Below are 26,371 nucleotides of genomic sequence, written 5' to 3'. Positions count from 1 at the left end.
CCCGTAAGGAGTAAAGATATAATTATATGTATGCAAATTCTAATCAATTTGGACAAGATGATGTGATGTGATATTAACTTTGGGTACAAGATAGATCGAATGTCATTAAAAACAACGATAATGGTGGCTGAGATTGCGATCGAGTCAATCGGTTTTATACGAACGACTTAGGTATTTTGCATTAGTTATTGCGTATTGTTTTTGTGATAAGAATTTCCCAGATCAAGGTGGTCGGATAAATGATATTTAAGATTACACATTGCAAACCATATCAGCCGCTCAACGCGATGCATTGCATCTTTTTAGAACTTGATGCGATCAAGAATACGACGATTTATTTAGACAATTAACAATAAACAATCATTTCATAGTGTAACAAATAATTTATTTAAACAAATATTAAAAACAGACAAAGCAGATTTATTAAAAAATTCATATATTCATTTAGATTTATTATGTATATACGGTATATAAATTTTGTATGCTATGGTATAGTTCGACACATAAGTTGTAATTAAGGTATGTCTTTATATTAAAAGTTACACATCGGATAATAATTTTAACTTTTACTTAGGCATCGGAGGACACTTAAAGCTGTTAAGTTGGTCATACTAGACAGGCGGTTTCGCATGTCTTATGGCGGCCTAAAAAAAAAACTGAAACCAATATTGGTTACTTACTCGAGAAAGATGCAAAATTCCAATTTGTTCGATACTCGGTGCCGACCTCATAAAGGATAAATTTTCTAATGCGTTACTCAGAATGAAGATACTGAAGGGCTAAAGAGCTGGGCTATCTCGAACTGATTGGTGTATGGGATGTGTGTACATTGCAAGTTAGCGAAGTTCCTTCTCAAAGTCCATGAAATTTTCCGTGAGAGCGGCAAGGTGGTCCTGTTTCTCACTCCTGCGGGACGCGGCGGAGGGCGCACGGCTCGGATTGCGGAGAACTGGCTTTTGAAGTTGGAAGAAGTTCAGTGACGCCTTCAACTCTTTGATTATAGCCTCCTTGTGAGTTACCTGTATTCATTTAATATTATTTAATTCATAGTTGTTGAATTAATCTTGATAAGAGTTATTCAATTTGCGTTAATTCAAAATGCGCTATGACATGACGAAAATGGATAGGTAAGCTCATTTGGAGACAAAGCAGTCAAAGCGTAATGTAACACTTGAAATGTCTGTGTTCAAATCCCGACAAGGAACATACATACATAAAGTCATGTCTATAGGTATCCCTTGTGGGTAGTTAGAGCCAATAGCCTTGAAAAGACCACAATCAGCTGCTTGGCATAATGATACAATTGAGATTCAAATAGTGACAGGTTGCTAGCCCATCGCCTAATAAAAAGAATCTCAAGTTTATGAGCCTACCCCTTATTCGCTTTTAACGACATTCACTGGAAAGAAATGGAGTGATCCTATGTTTTTTGTATTGATGCCGGGAACCACACGGCAAACACGTGCTTTATAAGAGGCACGATTTAGCCAAGCGATAGGACCACCGAATGGGTCGTCGTGACATAATTTATTTAGCAGGTCATTGTGTTTTGCATTCTATCATCGTCAACTACACTTCAATTCACAAACTATTATTAAGGTGTGTTTTCTATTTAGGAGCCCTTGTTATTTCTTGAATTAATAAGCAAGTATTTCGTAGGAAAACAAGTCCCGAAAATTAGCTTGATAAATAACGTCACACGGCGACGCCACAAATTATTTATTTATGACTAAAAACTTCCTGAATCAGTGATATAAAAATATAGGGCCTTTGTCTTAAAAAAAATTGGCTAAGAAAAAGATTTACCTACTTAGCTAAAAATTCAGTTGTGATGTCACACTTTCTCAGGCCTTTTGTTCTTCTCAAATAATGTGTTATGTACTTCGTTATATCTCAGGTAGTTTTTTGTTAATTGATGTGATTACATCACTCATTTCTGAGTTGATGTGAAACAAATTTTTTGAAACGCCAAAACAAAAATTAGTCTTCATGCACGATTCAAATGATGATGATGATGAAATACGGACCTGCTCACGAACGACAATGTTCCGAATCTCGTTCATGAACTCCGCGGCCACGACAAACAAACAGAAGAACAACCCTACGATAAGGACCACGAATGCCCCTATCAGGTTTTCCATCTCAAGGTTACCTTCTATATCAGTGTCTTCATTTTCTTTTTCCTGATAAAAAATGAATGAATCGAGGTTACAGAATATGACAAATATAAGACTTTTTAAATAATACTAATTGTTCGACAGAAATTATAGAAAAGCTCGCGTAATAGGAAAATTTGTATACTTTTCTTGACAAAACTTTTACAACACTTTTATTACCCCTAAAATTTATGTAATGTTAAAGTTAATATTTGAAAAGCTAAAATAACAAAACTTTTTCGCATTGTAATTGATGGAGATGTATCGAATCACCAGTAAAGATAAAAATACCCCTGAGAGTAGGTTTATCTATCTGTCATTATAACATCTTAATATCTATTGAGTAAACAGCAAAGCAAGCAACATACATTACAATCGGTAGCTCCGTAGCTTTTGTCCCACCATTTCGATTTTATGTCTTCCAAAATCGTCAATTCTTTTAATCTCAAAATGGCTCTGTTTATGTGACTTCGGAACGGTGAATCTGGAAAACAAATAGAAATAATGGAACTATACTTCTAGCTTTAAAGTATTATTTTCTTCAACTCGGTGTAGAAGAAACAAACATGTAATTTTTAACAAAACTATTTAGTTGAAATGTAGTTCACATTTGACCAGAATTCAACTTACGCAAGAATTTTGAAGTGTAATTATACAATAATTGTGTAGTAGAAGAATAGTAGGATCAATTTTCAGGCTAGGGTGTGGATATCATTCTTCTTAAGAAAATGGATAAGAATATAGAAGATCATTGCACTGCACATAATTGTATATCAATTAAGCGTGTGGGTGGTGGGTGGTGGTAATAATTAATAACTAGGTAAAAAAATAAATACCTAAATAAAGTCATTTCTAATTGAAATGGTTATCACATCTTAACCTATTTATACATCAAATTGAAACTGTTTCTCCGTAACCTACATTCCATCAGACTCATAATGTGGTCTCGTGAATAAACGTATGCTGCCTTTGATGTTTGACGAACTGAGGCTATGATAATTGGGTGCTTTTATGAAGAATTAAACTGGAATTAGGTGTTTGTTCCACCGTTCATAACAAGCTTCATTCGCAAAATTGAAGGGAATGTCATTTGTTTGACCTTGATTTATTTAATAATTCAAAATCTAGTAACATGATTTATTTATTTAAGGGAGAGGCATTTTTTCCATTGGTATGAAGAGTTAACCAAAACAGGGTAGACATAAAGTTTAATTAACACACACACACATGTAACGTCGCTGTACCTTACGTGATAGACAGAGATATAATAGAATAGTTAGAAGAATAGAAAGTGTCACTTAGTCGGATGGGCCCGTGATAGAATCAAGGTTCAGAGATGGTGGCAGGAAATGCTAGCCCATTGCTAGCGAATCCTAAATGGCACCTTTACCTTGATTGACTTTTACAATTTGCACTTAGCAAATACTGTATAATATTTGATACCATACCAGCATAGAATATTGATTAATATATTTTTTATGCTAAAATTGTTTTGTAAACTTACTTGCTGGCATAGCTATTCCATAGTCCTTAGAGTCCAATTGACTTCCGACTTTTTGGAGGTCGCAATTTCTTTTCTGTTTATATTCGATGGTAGAAGATTCCATAAAGAATGCATATTTGTTGTTGTTCTTAAGCACCCTACTCTCGCCCTCATCGTTAGTCTTGACTAGGAGGCTAGGGTTGGCTTCCATGGTCTCAAATATTTTACGGTATATTTTGTCTTTGGATGACTAAAAGAGAATTAAATGTAGTTGACTATAGATTTCATTATTAATTGAATACTAGAGTTATATAGTTCTAGTTGTTGCTATTACTATTATATTGAAATCGCTCATAAATAGGCTGGGAAGTTTTCAATATTAACCACTAGTTTTCTTTATTCAGAATGACATTATTTTATTAGTAGAACGTTAAATTCTAATATATAAATATTAGATCGCAGGGCACTAAAGCGATTATCGTTTCATCGAAAATGCACCACCAATAATAAAAGCGTATAGAAATTACTTGAGTGTTTGCAAAATGTTGAAAGAGGTACGAAATTGTAGGGGTGTTCTCACTTTGAAGAATTCGTACGTAGATCCCCCTTCGATGGCTCCGTACAATATTTTGTTCTGCTTGGCTAGGTCTTCGACGCTGTTGATTGGTTCGTTTTCCAGGGCTGTGGTCATGGAAGCTGACAACTGGGCTATGTAAGTCTGGCACACTATCATGGCGAAGAACCACCACATGCCGCACACCCAACGAGTGCCGATAGCTCTGAAATAAAGAATATATGGATCTTTATACAAACTACTTTCGAAATTAATTAAAATTTAATAGTCTAGAAGACGGATTTATTTGTTAAAATAAACTACCATGCAGAGTATGAACAAGTCAACAGCAATAATAATAACGATAACAAGTCGTGAAGTTTATTTCTTACTTAGGCAAAATGTCGCATCCCTGCGTCATGATGGAGCCCATAGTGAGCCAGGCGCAATTCTTGAAGTTCCATATATTCTCCAATTCCTCTGGATCTTTATCACACGGCACAGGATTTTCCCAGTCGGCAGGTGATATCCTTAAAACATATTTAAAACCATTGCTAAAAATTGCTAGAAATAGTTTAAGATTTTTTTTAACTACTCTTAACAGAGTTATGAATTTCAAAGAATTGAATTTTTCTTATTTAGAAGAAATAACCAAGTCATAAATAGGCAAAAAACTCGTAACAAATTAACATTATCTATACATTTATTGGTAAGAATAAAATATTTTATCAGAACAGGCGTTTGTAAGTATACGCGTTTTTATGAAATAATTTAAAATATAGAATAGTACTTAAGTACAAAAGTATTTATTATCACATCATATTAAAGACCAAGACGTGTTTAGTATATTAACAACTATTAGAACATTCAAGATCCTGTTTTTTTTATTGAAATAAATGAGAATTTCCAAACAAACATAAAAAGCCTAAAAAATAGTTGTTTACCTCGAACAAACGAATAGCACGATAGAGACAACACAGTAGGCAGTAGCTATGTACATCCAAACCTCAAATGTGTAGGGAAGAAGAAAAGAGAACATTGGCGGAGGAACTGGTTTCTCTTTTGTGTACAAGATACTTATTCCTAAAGACATGAATGGTACGGAAAAATCAACCACTTTCTTCCTTTCTTCTGTGATTGTCAAATCGCATACTGCTAAATCTGCTTTCTGTAATATTTATAAGTTTCGTAAATATTCAGTTACTTCAATCCCCATATTTGCTAAAAGTGATGATTATTCTCTATTAAAGTATTTTAGTTGATAATGTGATTCTTTTATTCCACAGTAGAAGCCACATGGTATCAGCCATAAACTGATCTGGTATCTAATTATTATTTAAAATAAACTTTGCAAAAGAAAAATAATTAAGAACAAGCATTTTTACAATGAGTAAATATGATACTTACTTTATCCAGCAAGTCTCCAATGAGGCCGTCCCATTTTTTCGTCTTTGGATCGTACTTGCCATAACCTTTGTCTTTCTCGTGAACAAATTCATAAGTGTAATTGAACTTTTCTTCTTTCAGTAGCTCGAAGATCTTTTTCACTAGGTCTACGGAAAAACCTTCGTATTTTTCATCACTGTCATCACAGCCTTCTCCTTCACATGGTGTTTTATCATAAAAATATGGTTTATATTTTCTTGAAATCACCTAAAGAGAAAGTTGTTACGTGTAAAAATGGTTAGTCTGTAATGGTGATAGGGAAAAGTATGTTAAAATTTAGTAACAGTACATACATACATATATAAAATCACGCCTCTTTCCCGGAGGGGTAGGCAGAGACTACCTCTTTCCACTTTCCACGATCTTTGCATATTTCCTTCGCTTCATCCACATTCATAACTCTTTTCATGTAAGCTCGGCGGTTTCGGGTACTTTTGACCTGACCCTTTACCAGGACGTCCTTAATTTAGTAACAGTCTTGTTACTAAATATTTTTAGGATATCTTTACCAAAACAAAAAAACATTTTATCATGCGACTAGATCATATCAATAATAGAATCATTTTTTTTTTATTTTTGTAATAAAGAAATTGTAAAGATTATCAATTTAGTTGGAACTTACGATGAAATGTTTAGAAGTGAGCTGGCTAGTAGTGATATCGGAAGTGGGACGATCTTCGATGATCTCCGTACCATTATTAGACTCCCACCTACCGATTGTTCTTCGTTGAGACCCGTAAATCTCATTGATGAACAGGGTATAGTTAGCACGTTTTCCATTTTCATCAAACGTGATGTTTCCAGTTACACCTTTTGTTGTTATCTGAAATATATCGACGATTGGTGTTATCAGACAGAGGTGAATGATTCATTTTTATTTATATTAATATTAATTATATTGTTATTAATTGTATTAATGTAATAACATAGTATTTATGATAACTTTGTTTACAATATTAATCTTATTAGGCATATTTGCGGTCGAGGAGTCATCTAGCTTGAAATATTGTCTTATGAATATATATACATAGGCCAAGTATTATATCTATAGCAATTGCAAAAAAGTTTCCACTTACCTGTAATGTCGCATTTTGAAGTTTCGCTCCATAAACCCAAGGAGTGGCTTCAGCATCGCAAACGTGATTCTCTGGTTCTGCAAAATCATCGCCTAGTGTTTGTACCGCTTTCAGAATGTGGTTTGCCATGTCATCCATTATTAACGACTCGAGCTTTAAAAATAAGTACATAGTAAATTTCTTATTATTACAGTTTTGTATAATGTGACAGGTGTGAGGCGGAGAAATGTCCATTCATTAGGGATTTTGTATGGGAACCGAATGATGATGAGGCCTCTATTTTGATTTTAGATTTGCTAACAAAAATGTATTATGAAGTTAAGAAATATAAAAATTGGCTTAATTTTTAAAGGAAGTATAGGAAGACAGTAGAAACACGAAAATTTTACATCCCATAGTATTGCATTTTCAGTTTGGTACTCAAATATAACTTTGGAAATTCTCGGGCAAACAAGAAATTGCGGTGGTATGACCTGCATACAGACACACATTTGAGAGACGAATTTGATTCAGTTCAAAAACCCTATGTTAAAGAAGAACTTTCATCATTTATTGTAATGCTCGCGAAAAAGTGATTTATCTCAAATCGCAGGTGAAAGTACCAGATTTTGTGGTGTAAGAATGCCATTGTCATGCTTTAGTAAACTTCAAGAAGATTGATTAAATACATGAAATGCAAAGAAGTGATATATAAACAATAAAAAACTAATATAGGTACTTCAAGAGCTATTTCAGAGCTTGATCTTGCGCTTTCGTAAATTTATGTTATATAGTTGAGGATGAAAATGTATTGTACATATAATATGTACCGTATTTATGGGCCGGGATGTAGACGTGATTATAGGAATGAATGAATTACATACCGTAAAATTGGTCACCAGAGGAGCTTGCGATCGTTGGCTGGACCACTTGGCCACGCGTGGAGCTAAGTAATGCTGGGCATTGCTCAATATGTCGTGCTCTGTGATGCTCAGCCAAGTTATATTGGACACATACTTGGTCAGACTATCGGCTACAGTAGACGCATCCAAAGATACTAAAATGTAATGCTACAACCATATATATTTTTAACTTCTTATCAATTCTTAAATTTACTTCAATTTATAATATCTTTGCGAAATTGCAGCAAAAAGCTATGGTTTATAAAAATGTTCGGAAGTTCTTTCATGTTACTAGTGATGGTGTGAAATGGGATTAGCGGCAATCTGTGCTTATATAAAGTACCCAAGTGTCTGTGTTTATATAAAGCACCTAAGATTCAAGCACTTAACAGGTCCATTAAACTCTAATTCACTTCCTAAAACTTTTCCCATCGATGTAACATTTTATAGTAAATTAATTTGAAAACGAATTCTGATAACAACAACATAAGATCAATGTTTTTGCTTACTTGATAATGGTCCACCATTTTCAACTGACTTGCATCATTTAAATACTTCAAAATTCGATCTGCGCGACAGTCCATCAAAAAACGACTGGCATCTTGGTACTTTTTCAGGTCTTTAAATACCTGTGAATTAAGTATTAATAAATGTTATGTAAAGTATAACCTAGATTTAATTTTTATTTCAATAAGTTTATGTCGTATACGTCTTTTGTTATTTTGAGAACGAATAAATAAGGATTAAAGTATAAAGTAAGGGAAAAAATAATAACTATAAAAATTGGTATTTACATTGATATTGTCTCCTTCTGGATCTAATTTTCGTAAATATACAGGGTGTTTCGCGGTGTGTTCGGCTAATATTTTTTGAATCCTTATCAAACCTGAAACACCGAAAACATACATATTTTATAAAAAAAAATTCGAGTATATTTTTGATTGATTTTACAAGTAGTTGCCATAAATCAACTCAAACTCACGTTGGTTGGTCTGTTTCTCATAGTCATGGATCATAATTATATTCCGTTTTCTATGCATTGTTGTTGTTATAGACTGTTGTTTTAAAATCATTTAATTTATTGTAATTACTAAGTGAAGTAGTGTAGAACATAAACATTCAGTTTACCGAATATCTATACACTGCCTGCCTTAAGGTAGGCATAAAATTTGCTAATTTACATATCTGGGGACAGGCTTACTGTAAACATTAGATAAGTTACAATATCATAACTCAAAATGCGTGCGTGATAACGCATCTTAAATGAAATCAAAGCTAAATACATAAACTCCGCCCAGAAAAGCTTTTGCATTAAATTCATGTTCATTTTAAAGTAAACAAAAGCATATCATACTCACCAAAATCATCTTCGTAGAGAGCTGAAAAGCTTTCCCATTTGTAATAGTTTAGAAGTTTTGCGTATGCTACGGATACTTCGTCAGGATCTGGATAGAAATTTATCGTTATATTTTTATAAATAAGTTCTTCCTCGCTATCTCCTTCTTCACTGTCTCCCTTTTTTTCCTCCTCTTCTTCTGTATCTAGATTTTCATTGGCTTGGTCATCTTTTTCTTCAATATTTTCAATGTCAAAGTCAGGATCAGGAAACTGCCAGCTGGTATGGATGTAAGGTATGTTAGCGACAAAGCATTGATCTCGAGCCGCTCCGTTGGTCAAGGTGTCTTGAGGACCCATCAATACTATAGGCCGCATTTCTTTGTTTGAACATACTAAAATTAAAAACGAAATCAACATATTACAATTTATGTTGAATTCCTTTTCACTTAGTATAATCTTTATATTTTTAATACTTTAATTTGATTATGCATAACATTTACACGCGTACTGCGCTTACATATACAATAAACATATACACACATTAAATAAATGCATTACTCTTACTACACCGATCTTCTTGGTCAAACCTTTAGCTTTAGTTCTTAATTTTTTTTTGATTTAAATTTATGGGGAAATGGTAGAAACAATACATACACGTCTGCCACACGGAGTAGCTGTCTGATCTGGACGAATTCAATATGGTTGCTGTTAGGTGGTAGTCCGGGAGGTGGACGTCGAAAACGCTCTCGTTGAACGCGAGCTGCTGAGTTAAGGTGTTTGGCTCGAATATACCAGCTGAAATACAAATAAATAAAATTATTATAAATTTAGTTGATTGCAAAACGTAAATTTCATCGTGGGGGATAAACAACTTTTGTGGTTGTATTGAAACACTTCATTTGCGACGTAGCTAAATTTTCTAAAAATTCCATATAAACCAGACGAGTTTTGGGCTATCAAAATAATATTTAATGCGTGTAAGGAGTAAGTAGAATATGTTCAAAACAAATACTTATTGTATTTGTTTACTCACCTATTTGATAAGAAACCTCCTCCTTTTTTTCGTTAGTTATAATCTGAGATGCACTTTTGTTTACTAAACAAAGTAAAAATAATAATTGCCACATTATTTAATGTTTATCATAATTGATGCGAGTTTGCTTTCTCTTAGAAACGGTGGAGCGCACTGAAGTTTGGTCAGACGACTAAACAAAATTAAATGGTTATAGAGTTAGGAATATTTGGAAGTGGCGAAGCCACAATGGCGGAAACATTAGGCAGATGGAGTTAAACGATTGTTTTTGTTGCTAATGGTGCAATGTCTTATAATAAAGATATATAAATAGTCATATGCAAACTTGGAACGATAATTTAACTTATTATTTTATTATATTAATTTTCATTATTTAATTGAATATATTAATAATATAATTATGTTATTAAATACTTATAAACGTGAAGAATTACTGTCACAAAACTCTATCAAGGAAATTCTCTAGGATTCCAGCAATATGCAAGAATATTTTGAAAGAATGTAAGAGTTGTTTATATTGAAGAATGATATCTTGAAGCCAGTGATTTTAACAATTTAGGGATAACTGTGTAGATATTAATAACTAGTAATAAAAAGTCTTATCTTTAATTTTAAAATTTATTTTAGCTCTCTGAAAGTTCATTCATCTAAAAAGAATTTCCGCGGTCACCAAATATTGGAATCCCAGCATCTAATGACGAAAACGTCGCGACGCCGGCGTGTGTTCGCAGCGCCGCGACCTAAAATTGTTCTCCAAAAATATCTCAGACGCCGTGGAGGCGGCAGCCGCATCACATCTGTAGGCTAACAATACTATAAATGAATGAATATAAACATGTATCTGTTAAATCTTTTATCTATCATTCTGTTCCATCAAATGATGGAAGTAGAAGCCATGACCACTAGTAGTTTCCCCATCGGTACGTTCTTCCTTCAATATTTTAAATTTAAATGTATTAAATATATTGAGTTATTCATGGTTTGTTTGTTTACAGGTGGCTTGTTTAATAGTGAATCAAATGAGATTTCCAAGAGGGCTTTTGAGATTATTACACAAACGAGTGGGGCTAAGGCCATTTATGGGCGAACAATGAGTTCGGTTGCTGAAGATAGTTATTCTATTGCATTAGACAGTAAGTTTATGATTAACAACAAAAAAATGTTCTTTATCATAGTATGTACCTCCATAATTATTTAAATAATATTATTTTGTTTTTAACTGTTAAATCCAATCAAATCCATAAAAATCCTATTTTGAGGAATTATCTACTATAATTTTGCAGTGTGTCCCAGGACATCTGGTAACAAAGGTATCGTAGCCTTAATTGATTCAAGACCCACCAAAGGAATTTGCGATACGTCTTGTTTACTATGCAATAGATTAAATGTAAGTACTGTTTCAATAAAATCAAACTAATTACAAGTATCTTAAGGTTGGGTTTGGTAGAGAATACTAAACAGCTTTTCTAATCAAAAATCCGACGCTTTAATGCAAATCAAGTATTTTGCCCAACCGATTTTATTGGGAAGTCAAAACATTTTCGATCTTAAGGTTCATAATTAAAAAAAAATCAATATTGAGTCGACTGAAGTACTTACTCTTTTACATTCATACTTTTAGCAAATTTTTACGGATCTAATATAAAAATGCTCGCTACAAAAATGTCCTTTATTTTCCAGATTACACATCTGGCTTTAGGCTGGCAACCGATTGAAAAGATAGAACAAAATCTTTTTACCTTTTCTTATCATCCACCACCTGAAATACTATCGAAAGCATACGCGAGACTTATAAAGGATTTACAATGGGACAAATTTACTATATTGTATGAGGATGACAGTAGTAAGTATTTACTTGTTTTTTTATTTAATACAATATTATTTAGTTAACGAGTCCAATATAATGTACTTTTTAGGTTTTATACGTTTACAAGAAATAGTAAATACGTGGCCTCAAGATCGCACTCCAATATTGTTTAGAAAATTAGACCCAGAAGAAGATAATAAGGAGACGTTAAAGCACGTGATAAAAGTGCTTCACATGAGCTACCACGTTTTGGACTGTAAAGTTGAGAATGTAAATAAATATATGGAACAAATAATTGAAGTAGAAAATTCAACAGAATATTTGGTAAGACTCTTTATAACTTGTGTCATAAATTTATTTTTATATCGTTTACAAACAACGGCCCATATTTTGGTTACGTTTCAGAGTTTCATATTAACCAACTTGGACTCGTACAAAATTAACCTAGCAGAAGTTCCTGAGCTTAGAGCAAATGTATCAACATTTTATTTGACAACCGCTGGGGAAGATAGGTGGAGAGAGATAAAAATAAATCCAGACAAAGACCCAACAAAGGTAGGTTCTAACCACCATCATTACTTCCACTTGCAGTGGGAAGTAAATTTGTACTATATGGTACAATTTTACTTTCCACTGAAAGTTTCGCTTACCTATTATGAACATTAAAATTTCGCAATTAATAGAAGCGAATTTTGTAAATGTTCTGAAAAAGGTTGGTTTAAATCATTTGCAGCTAGAAACAGCGCTTCTTATCGACGCACTAAGACATGTAGAAACAGCAATAAGAAGTATGCAAGGCGAAGGTGATAGCGGCATGAGATATTATTCAGAAGTCCCACTGGAAGACCCACCGGCAATGTGTTTTAAAGAAAATAAAGCAGATTATACGCCGTGGTCTATGGGAGAATCTTTAAGGCAGGCACTTAAGAACGTAAGAAAATTTTGATTTGAAACTATCCAATACCTAGGTACTACTCGTAATACGTTCCTTTATTATTCCTAAGACAAGTCTATGCATAATGAAATAAAGGAACGTATAAAATCGACATACCTTTTTTAAGAAAACATTATTTGAACACTTTCAGACAGTACTTAGAGAAGGTTTCACAGGCAACATTGAATTTGACGATGAAGGAAAACGGACAAACTTTGTTCTACAATATTCCAAGTTAAACCAGGACATGAATTTTATAAATGTCGGCTACTGGGATTCAAAGACTGACCTCATAACGAAAGTAAACGAGAATGTTTCGGATCGCTCTACCGCGTTGAAATCCAACGTAATTAAGGTGGGATAAATAAAAATCAAACCAAAAAAGGGTTTACTAATATAATTTTAGAAACCATAATATATGAATACTGTCCTTTTATTTTAAACTAATGAACTTAGAAAATGTTGCTTTACGCATTAAAAGAATGTTAAATATATTAAGCTAAACGTCTCAATTAACACATAATCAGGCTTTTTAAAAGAAAACATATTGTGTAATATAGTTTTATTTTTTAATACACATAACAATTTAAATTTCAATTGTTATTGTAGATCGTAACTAGGTACGGTAAACCTTACTATTACGATTCTCCGAATAGTACAGAAGGGTATCGTGGATACGCCATAGATTTGATGGACGCTATTTTCAAAGAGATAAACCGTAAGAAGGGTCTCAACTTGGAATACGAGTTTTATAGAGCGCCTAACGACAATTATGGCAAGCAAATTGAGGGAACTTCCAAGTGGAATGGAATTATTGGCGAGTTAATGGACCATGTAAGTAACATTAAGAAATTAAGTTACGAGTATCACCAATATCTATTTTAGTAGAGAACAATTTTTTTTACAGACCTTTAAGGCTCTTTAATTAAAAAATGATAATATACTAGTTTCAAATATCAGAAAATATTATGATGCTTAAAATTAAAGTCTTTTATCAACATTGACAAGACCGTCTTTGATGATAGACTTTGATTTTGAGCAAATGTCTCAGTTAATATTTATTTTTCATTTTCTTATTACAGAGAGCCCAATTGGGAATATGTGATATTACTATTACATCAGAAAGAAACGCTGTGGTTGACTTTTCGATACCCTTTATGACATTGGGGATCAGCATGTTATTTAGAGAACCTCCACCAGAAGATCCCAACAAATTCTCTTTCATCAAACCACTAGCGTTGGATGTGTGGTTGTACCTAGTGACGTTTTATATCATCGTTTCATTTGTATTACTTCTGTGTGCCAGGTAACTATTAATATAAATATACTCTTTTATTTTTTATTTTTGAAAAGACTGGACTTGTAGCTTTAGAGGTTAAGATTAAATAAGAAATAACTAAATAACTTCTTCAAAATCTAAATAAAGAAGTATAAAATCATTATAAATGTATAAAATCATTTCTTTCTCCTCAAGAAGATTACATGGTTAAGGTAGTTTTAATCTGTATTATATTTTGTTACAGAATGAGTCAAGACGACTGGGTGAACCCTCACCCTTGTAATCAAGATCCTAAGAACTTGCAGAATATTTGGAGTCTTTATAACTGTATGTGGCTCACTATGGGCTCTATTATGACACAGGGATGCGATATATTGCCTCGGTACTGTCGACATAATATCTGAATATTTTACTCGACTGTTCTTATTAATTCAATTTTTTTATAACATAACTCCTGAATCAAACTTCATTTTGTTTATGCTTATTGAAATCTTTCAATTCATACTTTGTCTTTTACTTCTAAACCAGCTTTTGCTTAAGAATTTTCTAAAGTAGATTTTGTTTATGAGATACCCAAATAAATAACGCTATTTTTGCAATTGATAAAATGTTGAACATTCAATAGACCAGTATTAGCTTGTGTCTGTGGTTCTTTAACGCAATAGGTACTTAGTTATAATTTTTATTATTTTAATTGTTTATTAGTGGAGTGGGTTCTCGCTGGACATCAGGTGTTTGGTGGTTCTTCGCTATGATTATTACAGCTTCGTACACAGCTAATATGTCCACCTTCATCAGTAACGACCGTAGAAGCAATGATATTACTGACGTGAAGAGTTTGTCTGAGCAGAATAAAGTCTCATATGGCGCTGTCTATAATTCTTCTACGTATTTCTTTTTCAAGGTAATTTAAACGATCTTTTATATTACTTTATCTATAGGTATCTATCAAACTCTGTATTATGTGCTTTGAAACAACTTTTCTTTTTTCGTGTCGATGGTTTCTTATTTGAGTTGCCTGACACGAGTAGCTATTGATTTATTGGTGAAGCAACGACAGTTTCTATATTTTCATTCACTGAGTAATGAAAAAGGCAATTTCAGTCCCAACAAAATATATACGGGACAAATAAATATATACGGGACAAATTACACAGATTGAGTTAGCCTCGAAGTAAGTTCGAAACTTGTGTTACGAGATACTAATTCAACGATACTATATTAATTTAATAATAAATACTTATATAGATAAACATCCAAGACCCAGGCCAAACAGAAAAAGTTCTTTTTTCTCATCATGCCCTGGCCGGGATTCGAACCCGGGACCTCCGGTGTCACAGACAAGCGTATAACCGCTGCGCCACAGAGGCCGTCAGCTAATGTAAATTTATTGCTTTTTCAGAATTCTAATGATTCCGTGTATCAAAAAATTTGGTCAGTAATGAGCTCAGCGAAACCTTCCGTTTTCCTTAACAACAACGATGAAGGCAAAGAACGTGTATTACGAAGTAAAACCGGCAACTTTGCATTTTTCATGGAGTCCTCAGCTATCGAATACTACATACAGAGAAACTGTGATTTGAAGATGGTCGGATCGAAATTAGATTCCAAGGAATATGGAATTGCAATGCCGAAAAGTATGTATTTAATTACATGTCTATGTCTCACGGGCAAGTTCGAGAAAGTATTAGTAAATAATCCTTGTTTTAGATTACCCACGTAAAGAATGGATCGATAATGCGATTTTATCTCTACAAGAACTTGGAGTATTGACAGCTCTGGAGAAGAAGTGGTGGGAAGACGAGGATAACGAAAAGCGGTGTCAGGTAGAACCTTAACTATTCCCCAGTCTTAGAAATTTGACTTTGTGTCCCTCAAATCCCTCAAATTGGATAGATATGGATTGGTATTTAAAAGGGCTGGCAAGATAAAGCTATTCTGTACTGATCAAGATACTTTTGATCATAAAGAAAAGTCATGCTTGTATAAAATACGGACATTTAACCTGTTTTTTTTTGTTATACTAGGACAGGCCCAAAGTGGAGGATGACGGTGGCTCCTTGCAAATGAAGAACACCAGTGGTATTTTCATGGTGTTGGCTTTGGGCGGTTTCTTGGGTCTCTGCATTGCGATCATTGACTTCTTGCTGCATGCAAGGCAAATTGCTGTTAAGGAGAAGGTAGGTTGACAAGATGATAATTTTCAACAAGAATACGAGGATTTTGGGGATATTGTTCGAACGTTCTCTGTATACTGGTAGAATATTCGCTTCCTTCTCATTTAAGCTGTTTATTTAAGATAAAATACAAGGTTTACACAAATTGAGTACAAATACATAAATTATGATAAGGTAAATATCAAATTCCGTTATTTGTTAAAAGCTTTTATTTTTACTTATAAGTAATTCTGAAAAGTCTGACATGAGATTGTTTGATTCCCATTTCAACTAGTCACCACAAGAGAAGCGCTCAATTAGATGATTAAAATGAAAATATAAACTTCCAGGTAACATTTAAAGAAGCAATAAAGAGCGAGTGGAAAGCGTCATGCGACCCACGTGTGCTTCACAAGCCTGTGGCGCCGCCGCGCTCCGCCCCGCCTTCGAGCGGTAGTGGCTCGCCGTCTCCTCTCCGCGAGCGCTCTCAGTCACGAGCGGTGTCAGTTATTCGGGCGGCATCGTCGTTTATTAACTTCGAGGATACTTATTAAAGAAATAAGAATAAACTGGCTTTATAGTGGGTAAAAATAAGTTAAAAATAGGTATCGGTATTTACAACTTTTAGTTATTTTATTTTACTTATTGCGTTGATTGAAAAGTCATCGATTAACAAAATAGATATACTAAAAATAACAAAATAAGGAAGCAAAAAGGCGCCCTAAGACAAGCGCGCTACGCTCCGCTTTACAGCGGCAGCCGCTCTCATCGTCTTTTGACTACGTGGAAGCATGTTGTGTAGCCAAAGATAATTATACTACCAAAGTAAATAAATCATATTTTTTTTTAATAAAACACCTATTAATGAATCAAACACCTATTTATTTAAGAAGTCTATCTTGAACAAGTCTGCAGCTGACCTGAGGACGGATGAAGCTCTGGAGCCATGTTTTGATGAAGACGCCGAAGAAGAAGGACGCGAATGTTGAACTGGCTTTTCAGTTTCCCAAAAACTTAGAGCAAATATCAATTCTGCCCAAAATGCGTCGGACTGGGTCATCTGTAATATTATTTAAATGTTGGTAATGATACTACTTATAGTAATGAGTGGTTAACAGTGTTGTTTCTATAGTGTAGACTTAGTCTGAGATGTAAGAGGTAACTGAAGTAGTAAGTGAATACCGAGTTTAGAAAATAAACTGTTAAAATACATGTTACTCCTGATAGTCACGGCCTTAAAAGATTTTCGGGACTCGTTGCTCTGTCTCTTGTAAGGGATATGGTCTTATGTATGTACCTTCTGCTCTATAGCAACCTCCCGGACATGCCACATGAATTCAAGAAATCCCATGGCCGCCGCGATGCCGCATCCAATGCCGAGTACCACGAACACGCCGCCCACGTTCTCTATGCCCAACTCGGCCGCTGCTCCTTCTTCTCCGGCCTCCACGGACTGCGATTAGAGAAAATATTGATTATATAAATGATAAAATTGTCTGATACGATTTTCAAACCAGTACCAAGATTTTATTAAAATTGTATATGATTATTCTTAATTACCCGAGGTTAAACATAGGTTACTTTTTTCCGAATATTTCTTTGAAAACGATTATACTAGGAATACCTATAAGCTTCATGCGAGTTCAGCTGCGATGCGAAATCCAGTTACTGATAACCCTTTTACTAAAATCATCCGTTCGTTTCACAAAATACTCTGTAGGTCGTAGTCAACAACAGCCTGTCGTTTAGCCAAACGGTATTATGGATTTATTTTTGTCCATAGAGCTTCCCTAAGGGAGAAAGAAATGTGACGTCAACCAATGTTGTTAAACCATACGTTTTGATAATTATTAAGCGACATGAAGTATCCTATAGTAATGAATAAAAATTTTGAATTTGGAGAAATATTAAATATAAATTGAACATTTTTGCAACGAACTTTGTCTAGCAGTTTTACTGAAAAGGCAATTGAATATGAAAATGTACAATACAAAAATAGAAAATGTACATAACAAATATAAATAAATTTTACCTTATTTTCTCCATTTGGGATTTGAATAGGTTGGCATTACTTACCACACACACTTCCACTTCAGGTTTCCACCATCTGTTTTTGAGCTCAACCAGTTTGCCGCTTTCTGCTAGCTTCAACACAGCATTATCGACGGCTGTGCGGTACGAAGAAACTGAAAATAACAAAAATTGTCATACATACCTAGGTATTTTACTAGCGAAAAAGGGCAGCTTGATAGGGGCTCGCGTGATTTTTTAAGCCGGTATAAATATTTTTTTCTGTATATCTATATTATTAATATGGGTGGGTTTTTATAAATAGTTTTATTTTACCCAACAAATTACTAAGTACGTTAAGTTTACTCTTACAGTTGCACATCTTAAATCATAGATGGCGTTAGTAGTACAATATAAATTTTTAAGATGATATTTTTTCTACTATGTTATTACCATTTTTAATAAAGAGCCAGAGTCAAAATAGGCAGATTGATTTACCTCCAAAATAAGTTGTGTGGATTTAGCGAAAAAAGTAAGCAGGGATCGTGGAAAGTGGATAGATATCTCTGCCAACCTCTCTGGGATATTTTATGTATGTATGTGTAAAAAATAGAGAGTATATAATTAAATTTAATTATAGATTATATACCCGTAACGCAACCTTATTCTGTTCCCTCAGGAAAGCCCAGGTTTTCAGTGCGGAGCCCTCAAGAGAGTTTTAGAAAGCCGGTATTTTGGTTGAGTACATTATAGACGAAACCTCTTGAAACTTTCATGCAAAATTTAAGCTTTCGAAGCCCCAGGGTATGTTGAACAGGTCAGTATTAAGGAAATAACATAATGGACGTTTCTGCATTAATTGGCCGAAAATGAAATAACTGTTGGTAATTTTATTAAGTACTTCAAATAAAAAACAAAAAAGGTATATTGGTGACTAACTTATTCAAATCATAAAAGTATTTCATTTTGCATAGATCAACCCTTTATTTGGATGTTTTTACTATGAATTAAATTGGTTATTTAAAAACATTATTTCCATTAACTATTCCCTAATGACGTTTAAAATTATTTAATTGTTTGTAAAGTGTAATAAGAACCTTTATATCATTTAAAACGGATAGTAAGAAGCATTGGACATGCAATTTATATGTTAACTTACAAAACGGCATTGCTATTCCATAGCCCTTGGAATCGAGTAGACCTCCCACTTGCATCAGCTCACATTTCCTCTCCAACTGGTATTCTATAGCTGTGGATTCCATTAGGAAGGCGTATGTCCTCTTGCTTTTCAACACCCTGTCCACACCCTCGTCGTTATTTTTTAGGAAAACAGACGGACGAGCAGACTCCATTGCCGCCCACATCCTTTGATATGTGGATACGTTTGATTTCTGCAAAGTAATGTAATTTAAAAAAAAACACTTTTTGGACATCAAAACAGGACATAAAAATTAAATATAATTTTTTCAAGAACCAAAACAAGTGAAAATAAGTAATTTCGTAAATTCCACTTTGAAAGAGCTTATTTCAAGAGTCCTGAAAATACGTGTATTACTCATACAATTCGGAATGAGTATTTTTATTATTTCGGGTTCGGAGATATTGGATTTTATAATGTCAAATACATAGGTTTGTGACAATTTGTTTCAGTATTAAATCTTTACTGATTCACACTATACCTTAAAAAACGAATACGTCGATCCTCCCAAAACGGTGCCGTATTTGATTTTAGTCTGCATAGCCAGATCTTCTGCACTCTTGATGGAGTCGTCCATAGCAGCGTTGGTGAGGAAGGCGGCCAGGTTGGCCGTGTAGGACGAACACATGATCAGGGCGAAGAACCACCAAAGACCACACACCCAGCGGGTCGAATACCCCCTGCAAGGACATTTACAATTGTTATGCTAAGTGAGAAAAATAATACCAATTCATTGAATATTAAAAATATATTTCGAACAAATAAAACAGATTAAGAATGAGAATTTGATTACTACCTATTATACATACATATAGTCACGTCTATATCCCTTGTAGGGTAGACAGAGCCAACAATATTATCAAGACTGAACAGATTAAGAATGAGAATTTGATTACTACTTATTATACATACATATAGTCACGTTTATATCCCTTGTAGGGTAGACAGAGCCAACAATATTATCAAGACTGATTGGCCGCGTTCAGCTGTGTGGCTTAATAAGAGAGTTGAGATTCAAATATTATACTACCCGTATTTCCGTGAAAGTCGAATAAGATGACTTAGACTGTTTATAAAATAATAATTTTGACTAGCGATAACTACGCAATGTGTTCCAATCTAACAAAATCTTCTGGCATTATTGGGAGATTTCAAGCTGTTATATTAGAAACCGCAATAATGACATGATAATACTATGTATAAAAACATAAAATGATATTTACTTAGGCAAAATATCCGAGCCTTGTGTCATAATGGATCCCATCGTTAGCCAACAGGAATTTTTGATATGCCATATATTTTCTAACTCTTCTGGTGATTTGTCACAAGGGTGAGGGTTTTCCCAGTCGTTTGGAGCCAATCTGAAAGGAGTAATGTTATATATATATAGCTTCATAATTAGCATTATAAATATTATATATGTATCCTACCCTAAAATAATATTTTACCTGGCTAAGATGTGAAGCATCAAAGACACCATCAAATAAGCAGCAGCCATGTAAATCCACACATCAACAGAAAATGGTTTAAGAAATGAAAAGAGTTCAGTTTGAGGTGGTGCTGCTTTTGCGTATAAAATGCTTATACCTAATGTCATGAAAGGGGTAGTAAAATCCACCACAGACCTTCTGTCATAGGTGATGGTTAGATCGCAAATTGCTAAATCTGCTTTCTGGAAATCAAACAAGTTATCTGTTAGAAAAATAGTCGGACTTCTGTTTGAAACAGCTCAGGATGCAACCTATAAAAGCGAACCTTACTAATTGCTGTAAGATTAAAGGTGAAACTTTTTAGTACGTATTTTAATAGGCATTTTTTACCATATCGGAATATAAAACTTATAGAACCCTGACATTTTCAGTACAAAATAAAAGTTTCAGTCAACGTTTCGTTACATTTTAATTTTGTAGCCCTAAATCATTGTCATAGAAGGCGTTTTATTCTTACCAACTCATAAGAAATATCAGTACAAACCCTTTCCAAAAGATGTCCGATTAGGCCGTCCCACTTTTGTTTCTCCTTAGAATAAGAGCCATATCCGTTTCCTGGCACGATTTCAATTTCGTAATTCAAGTGTAAAGTTTCTTTTAATATTTCATGTATCAGATCTTTCGAGTATCCTTCATATCTATCATTTCCAGTCAAGGTTTCTCCTTCTTTAGGCTTCCGTTCAATTAGGTATGGCGCGCCAATACGAGAAACTACCTTTGGTAAAAAAATTGTTAATTAATCCATGTTTAAGGATAAAAAAAATTAATCTAATTATTTTAGTATACATACTTACATACACACCCAAAGTGACGTCTTTATCCCTTACAGAGTACTTTTATATACACAGAATTGAAAGAATAATAAGTTAAGTACCTAGCTATACGCTACTACAAATGTTACTTGGAAAAAATAATTAAAATCCGTAGCTTTGTAAAAATACAAAACATTCTAGATTGGTTATACGTAGTTGATCTTCATGCAAACAAACGTTTTTACTATACCTACTTTAAAAGTTTTGTTTTGCCATTTTTCCGCTAAAAGATTAGAAACATCACTGGCAGATCTTCCATAATCAAAACCTTTATCAGGGTTCCATTTCGCTATGCTATTAAATCCACTATTGGATAACTCCATCACTTCTACACTGAAATTCGTTCGTTCACCTGTTACGCTGTCTATTGTTACTTTATCTGTAATTCCTGTGATCGGATTCTGAAAAAGTTATTTTTTTTTTAACATGTTTTTATAGAAGAAACTTCCCTATTGATCTGGTAGTGTTTGTGTTTTCTGGTAGCTGCGTGTCTTCCCGTAAAAATCCAATCAAGGAAATGGTTTGACTTTCTTCTTTTAGACGATAGAAAAGTAACTTGTGACGCATATAATGATATTGCCTAATGATAAAATTGAGATTCAGTCTATTGATTAATTAACTTTGGAATTTAATGGAATTTAAATATTTTCGAGACTCGTATCTTTTGATAAGGGGAACGTGAAATATGTATGGTCCTGTGAATGAAACATTTCTGTATCAGTAAGTATGTACTTAAATATGTACCGTCATTATATGTTTTAAGAAATCGTCCCCAATATTCCATTTATTTTCTGAGCCGCATTTGATTTCTTGCGCTTCTATTTTAAACTCTTCTGGAGCACTTTCTACAGCATCCGTTATAAGTCTAGCAGCATCATTAGCTAAAGCGGCTTCTACCTAAATAAACATATAACCATTTATTGGTGCTATGTTGATGAAATCGGAGTAACATATTTCATGATGATATTTGTTTATTTACAATTTAACAACGCACTTTTTACCATTGCTATTTTTATGATTTCTATGTAATGATGTGACGTTTAAGTTTATAAGTATGATTATAGAAATAGACCAAATATTTAATGCAAACTTGAATGGTAAAATTAGCATGTTGAAACGTATAACTTACGGTTATTTTACGTGATTCTTTAGGTATTTTCACGTTAGAAGATTCTCTTGTTTTCCAGTTTAATAGGACAGATTCCGTTCTGGGATCGGAATGATCAAAAATCCTTAGACAAGTAACATTGGATAAACCATTGCGAAGTTCTTCCAAATCTAATGTGTGGGCATCCAAGGACATAAGGACGTAGCTCTGAAAAATCAAAATATTAAACATGGATAATTTAATTAGAGTATTTTGAAACAATACGATTTTTTTCACATGCGAGAGATACACATTTCCTAAACGAAAAGAAATGGAGTTTAAATGTACTGAACGGAAGTTATGGAGCTGCGGTGATTGAAATTGATAAAGTTTACGACTTAGCAAAAGTTTCATAGCGGTACGAAAATCCAAAACTCAAAACAAAAATTACGATATCTTTTCATACATACCATATAATCTTCAAAGAACTTCACTTCATTCGCTTGTCGTAAATAGTCCAGAACTCTGTCAGCTGCGCAGTCCAAAATAACCCTGGTTTCTCCAGTAGCTTTCAGAGTCTTAAGAAGTGGGCGATTATCTTCGCCAGGTGTCAGTTTTTTTATAATCCATCTATGATTAGGATCCGCGCGCTTAATAATTTCTTGAAATCTTATGAGACCTACATAAGTACAATAGAGTTGCATTAAAAGGTTAAAAAAGCAATTTACCTTCGGTTACATCCTCACTTCTCTGCGCTTTTGTCATTCTACTATGGGTATTGTTACTAAATTAAACATGTTTAATTGAGTTGTAATGAGACATTATTAAATACGTATACCTACTTACTAACAAAACTAAGACATCTTCTGGTTTTAATACCTTGATCGTCATCATATAGCATCGTATAGGTGTTCCAGTCGCTGTCCTTTATGAAAATCGCGACCGCCTTAGAAAGCGCTACAGCTTCGGGGTATAGGTTGACGCCGGGCGGGTTGGGACGCTCCAAGGAACGCACGGGAGGCGGTCGCCATACAGCCTGGATTGGATAATATGATGTGTTAAAATATTCATGAGTTGATATGTTATTTTTAGAAGCACATACTTTGGCCGATAATTAATTAAAATAAAAAAAAAACCAAATTAAAATTATTGATAGTAATATTAATAATTTAAGAAGAACGATTTAAAGATATAAAATATTTTATACAGTCTTATTGAGCCTGAGTCCTACGGGCTCAATCAGGCTTTTAAGCACGCTACCTTGTTGAAACTAATTCATGGTAATTATTTTCTGTTGTTTTAATAGTATTTAAAAATATATAAAAACTTACCTGGATATGTGGTATCTTTACGGCTCTGGCTCTAGCAGCAACTACTGCTGCTGATGTCTCATCGGTGGGGCCAAAAATGGCCACCACTCCGCTGGAGATAAGTTTACAAGCTGCAATTAATATATCACTTTATGCAAACGAATTTAAGAGGACAATTCTATGCTCTTTTGGCGAGACAAACGGCGAGATAACATACATATTCAGGCAACTGCATGCTCAGCATGCTTAATCAACAAAGCTTCAATATGGATATGGTTCACTTGTAAAGATTACGGAAGTTTGATGGAAGTCGCTTTGTGATCGGCTCGGTCTCCTCTCAAGAGGTGCGGACGCAATCGGAAATAATGAGGATGATATGGAACTCTTTTACTGTATATGTGAGTACATATCGAAAAAATGCACAGAACATGTAATGATACCGATATGGAGGAAGTTTTATTGCGACCTTATTCTATTTAACTTAAACCTTATTTGGTAAGAACAGACTGAAAATATCGCATATGACGTAGGTGGGCTGGCTTGGTAACTATGTAATTCATAATGTTTAATTCTACATAAGCATAATACCACTACAAGCTAATACTATATATAAAAGCAATCATCGGGTTCGTGAATCACGGCAATTTCAATATTCCATTGCCGCTTTAATGGATTATTTGGCGACTATCAATTGAATTTGTGGCGTTATTATACGTTAACAGGCTTGATACTCGATAATGAGGTCTTTTGTTCGCTGTCAGCTTAAATTGCTGGTAATATTTTCATTTGGTATAGTAATTTAATGGAAAAGTTGATATGTAGGTTTGTTTCGATATACAACATATATGCACGCATTTTGGATTGCTACACAAGACAAATTAAAATATTTTGTGCATTAGAACTAATATGACTGGATTGCAATCTTTGAATACAATCAATGAAATTAAATTCTGCCATGCACACCCCGGGCTACTCTCTAAGGAGTACACAATCGAGACATCAAGAGGTTGATAAGGTAGGAGGTAATTCACAGCACTTACACCCAGTTAAAATTAGAAAAATATACCTGCTTTAGAAGCCGTAAAACTATCACCGTAAGGAGAGTACTCCACTACCATTTCAAAATTGTAATGTTCGCTCTCCATAGTCGCTTGCGCAAGGGCAGACGCGAATGCTACTTCTGTGACAGTGTCTTGTGGAAATATAGCACCTTAAAGAAAGAAGAAATCACACGATACTTTGGTATATAACTGGAGATAATCAAAATTCAATGTTCACCGATAGCATATTTGCTACAAAGTTGATAAAAAATCCTCACCAATTTTAATTATTGTTTTAGGTGATTCAAAATGTTTTAATACGCCTTTTGCTCCACCAAACATAAGTCCTATTAATACGACTGTCACGTATTTTATTCCTGCAAAATAAGAAACAGCCGTAAACCCCGTTTTGAAACCCGGTCCCGACAATTTAATACTTGGCAATATAAATTACAACAGTAGTAAAGTGAGGATGGGGATAAAGATGTACAGTCATCATATTAATTAAGGATTTTCAGTTTTACTAGGAACCTCGTCTTCTCACGAGTTTCGGCTTTACAATTATTTTTTCTATTATTGGAAACAAACAGATTTAGGATAGCGCTGTATTTTTTAATGTATAATTTATTATTATATTATTATTACAGATAAAATCCTCAGTATATCCTTAATTAATAAGTTCAGGTTTGGAGAAAATAATACAATTGATATTTAGTTTAATCCGTTTAGTATTACCGGCCATGTGATGTGGTAAAAGATATTTTAAATTATATATACAGGTGTTTATCTTCAATCGATCATTCAGCGTTTTCTTTGAAGAACATACATATCATCGTCTCAGCCTTAGACTGTACTAAAAGTAGGTACTCGCCCTGATGCAGCATTTTCTAGCGGAGATTTTGCGAACAAAAGTAGTGAAATTGGAACAATGGGATTCAGCGAGCGCAGCTGTCGCATTACAAGCTCGCCACTGTTTACCCGACTCGACACATCGCAAACATCACTTCGGATTCTCCAAAACGCATGCACCGAAAATGCACTAAATGTACCAAATAAACGAGTACGTAGCGTGATTGTTGAGTACGCGCGCGACGCGAAATTTCGCGCTAGTTGATCTCAACAGTTTGGTGCATACGTTATCACAACAGCTGTTTTGCCAACTCAATTGTATCTATTAATACGTAATTAGAACAGTACTTCTCAGATATTAGGTCGGCTTTTTTGTATAACTTATATGCTGAATTAAACATGATGTTAGCTTAACAATTGTGTTGCTGAAATG

The 26,371-nt window shown here is 34.0% G+C and overlaps 3 protein-coding genes across 4 annotated transcripts; 1 reads left to right on the top strand and 2 right to left on the bottom strand.

The window, feature by feature from the left end:
* Positions 1-470: 470 nt before the first annotated feature.
* LOC106135648 (glutamate receptor ionotropic, kainate 2) lies at positions 471-10,119 on the bottom strand. Of its 2 annotated transcripts, XM_013336008.2 has the most exons (16): positions 9,967-10,119; positions 9,588-9,728; positions 8,954-9,325; positions 8,390-8,481; positions 8,105-8,224; positions 7,578-7,763; positions 6,715-6,867; positions 6,261-6,461; positions 5,600-5,845; positions 5,137-5,360; positions 4,585-4,722; positions 4,220-4,418; positions 3,661-3,889; positions 2,525-2,640; positions 2,028-2,183; positions 471-1,019 (listed from the first exon to the last, which is right to left on the bottom strand). In XM_013336008.2, exons 1-16 carry the CDS (start codon positions 10,058-10,060, stop codon positions 837-839), a joined length of 2,850 nt encoding a protein of 949 aa, XP_013191462.1. In that variant the 5' UTR covers positions 10,061-10,119; the 3' UTR covers positions 471-836. The 2 variants fall into 2 exon arrangements, with proteins under 2 accessions (XP_013191462.1, XP_060801537.1); XM_060945554.1 differs by lacking the exons at positions 9,588-9,728; positions 9,967-10,119 and adding an exon at positions 9,474-9,583.
* A 538-nt stretch (positions 10,120-10,657) lies between these two features.
* Positions 10,658-16,926, top strand: LOC106135773 (glutamate receptor ionotropic, kainate 2). The gene is made up of 16 exons (XM_013336154.2): positions 10,658-10,886; positions 10,962-11,099; positions 11,250-11,353; positions 11,647-11,809; positions 11,883-12,097; positions 12,179-12,328; positions 12,507-12,704; positions 12,859-13,062; positions 13,317-13,541; positions 13,790-14,013; positions 14,231-14,368; positions 14,692-14,890; positions 15,389-15,623; positions 15,697-15,812; positions 16,014-16,166; positions 16,493-16,926. The coding sequence occupies exons 1-16, from the start codon at positions 10,790-10,792 to the stop codon at positions 16,694-16,696; spliced, it is 2,763 nt and encodes a 920-aa protein (XP_013191608.2). The 5' UTR covers positions 10,658-10,789; the 3' UTR covers positions 16,697-16,926.
* Positions 16,927-17,019: 93 nt separating this feature from the next.
* LOC106134961 (glutamate receptor ionotropic, kainate 2-like) lies at positions 17,020-25,446 on the bottom strand. The gene is made up of 16 exons (XM_060945403.1): positions 25,368-25,446; positions 25,116-25,259; positions 24,071-24,180; positions 23,619-23,775; positions 23,210-23,418; positions 22,782-22,967; positions 22,397-22,549; positions 21,847-22,053; positions 21,325-21,555; positions 20,799-21,022; positions 20,574-20,711; positions 19,832-20,030; positions 19,312-19,543; positions 18,219-18,328; positions 17,440-17,595; positions 17,020-17,202 (listed from the first exon to the last, which is right to left on the bottom strand). The coding sequence occupies exons 1-16, from the start codon at positions 25,429-25,431 to the stop codon at positions 17,020-17,022; spliced, it is 2,703 nt and encodes a 900-aa protein (XP_060801386.1). The 5' UTR covers positions 25,432-25,446.
* Between the last annotated feature and the right edge of the window lie 925 nt (positions 25,447-26,371).

The sequence above is a fragment of the Amyelois transitella genome, chromosome 8 (genome assembly GCF_032362555.1).
Source record: "Amyelois transitella isolate CPQ chromosome 8, ilAmyTran1.1, whole genome shotgun sequence".
Lineage (NCBI taxonomy): Eukaryota > Metazoa > Arthropoda > Insecta > Lepidoptera > Pyralidae > Amyelois > Amyelois transitella.
Note: the sequence above shows the minus strand (reverse complement) of the source record. Positions and strands in the feature narration are given on the sequence as shown.

Excerpts from the sequence above, each read along its gene's own strand:
- LOC106135648 (XM_013336008.2), bottom strand. The coding sequence starts at position 10,060 with ATGTGGCAATTATTATTTTTACTTTGTTTAGTAAACAAAAGTGCATCT. Across the intron at positions 8,225-8,389 it reads CAGAAGGAGACAATATCAAT|GTATTTAAAGACCTGAAAAA; the intron begins GTAAATACCAAT and ends CTTAATTCACAG. Across the intron at positions 1,020-2,027 it reads ACATTGTCGTTCGTGAGCAG|GTAACTCACAAGGAGGCTAT; the intron begins GTCCGTATTTCA and ends AAATGAATACAG.
- LOC106135773 (XM_013336154.2), top strand. The coding sequence starts at position 10,790 with ATGAATATAAACATGTATCTGTTAAATCTTTTATCTATCATTCTGTTC. Across the intron at positions 11,354-11,646 it reads TACTATGCAATAGATTAAAT|ATTACACATCTGGCTTTAGG; the intron begins GTAAGTACTGTT and ends TTTATTTTCCAG. Across the intron at positions 11,810-11,882 it reads ATTGTATGAGGATGACAGTA|GTTTTATACGTTTACAAGAA; the intron begins GTAAGTATTTAC and ends TGTACTTTTTAG.
- LOC106134961 (XM_060945403.1), bottom strand. The coding sequence starts at position 25,431 with ATGTTTGGTGGAGCAAAAGGCGTATTAAAACATTTTGAATCACCTAAA. Across the intron at positions 19,544-19,831 it reads CGACGTATTCGTTTTTTAAG|AAATCAAACGTATCCACATA; the intron begins GTATAGTGTGAA and ends ATTACTTTGCAG. Across the intron at positions 17,596-18,218 it reads CTGAAGTGGAAGTGTGTGTG|TCCGTGGAGGCCGGAGAAGA; the intron begins GTAAGTAATGCC and ends CTCTAATCGCAG.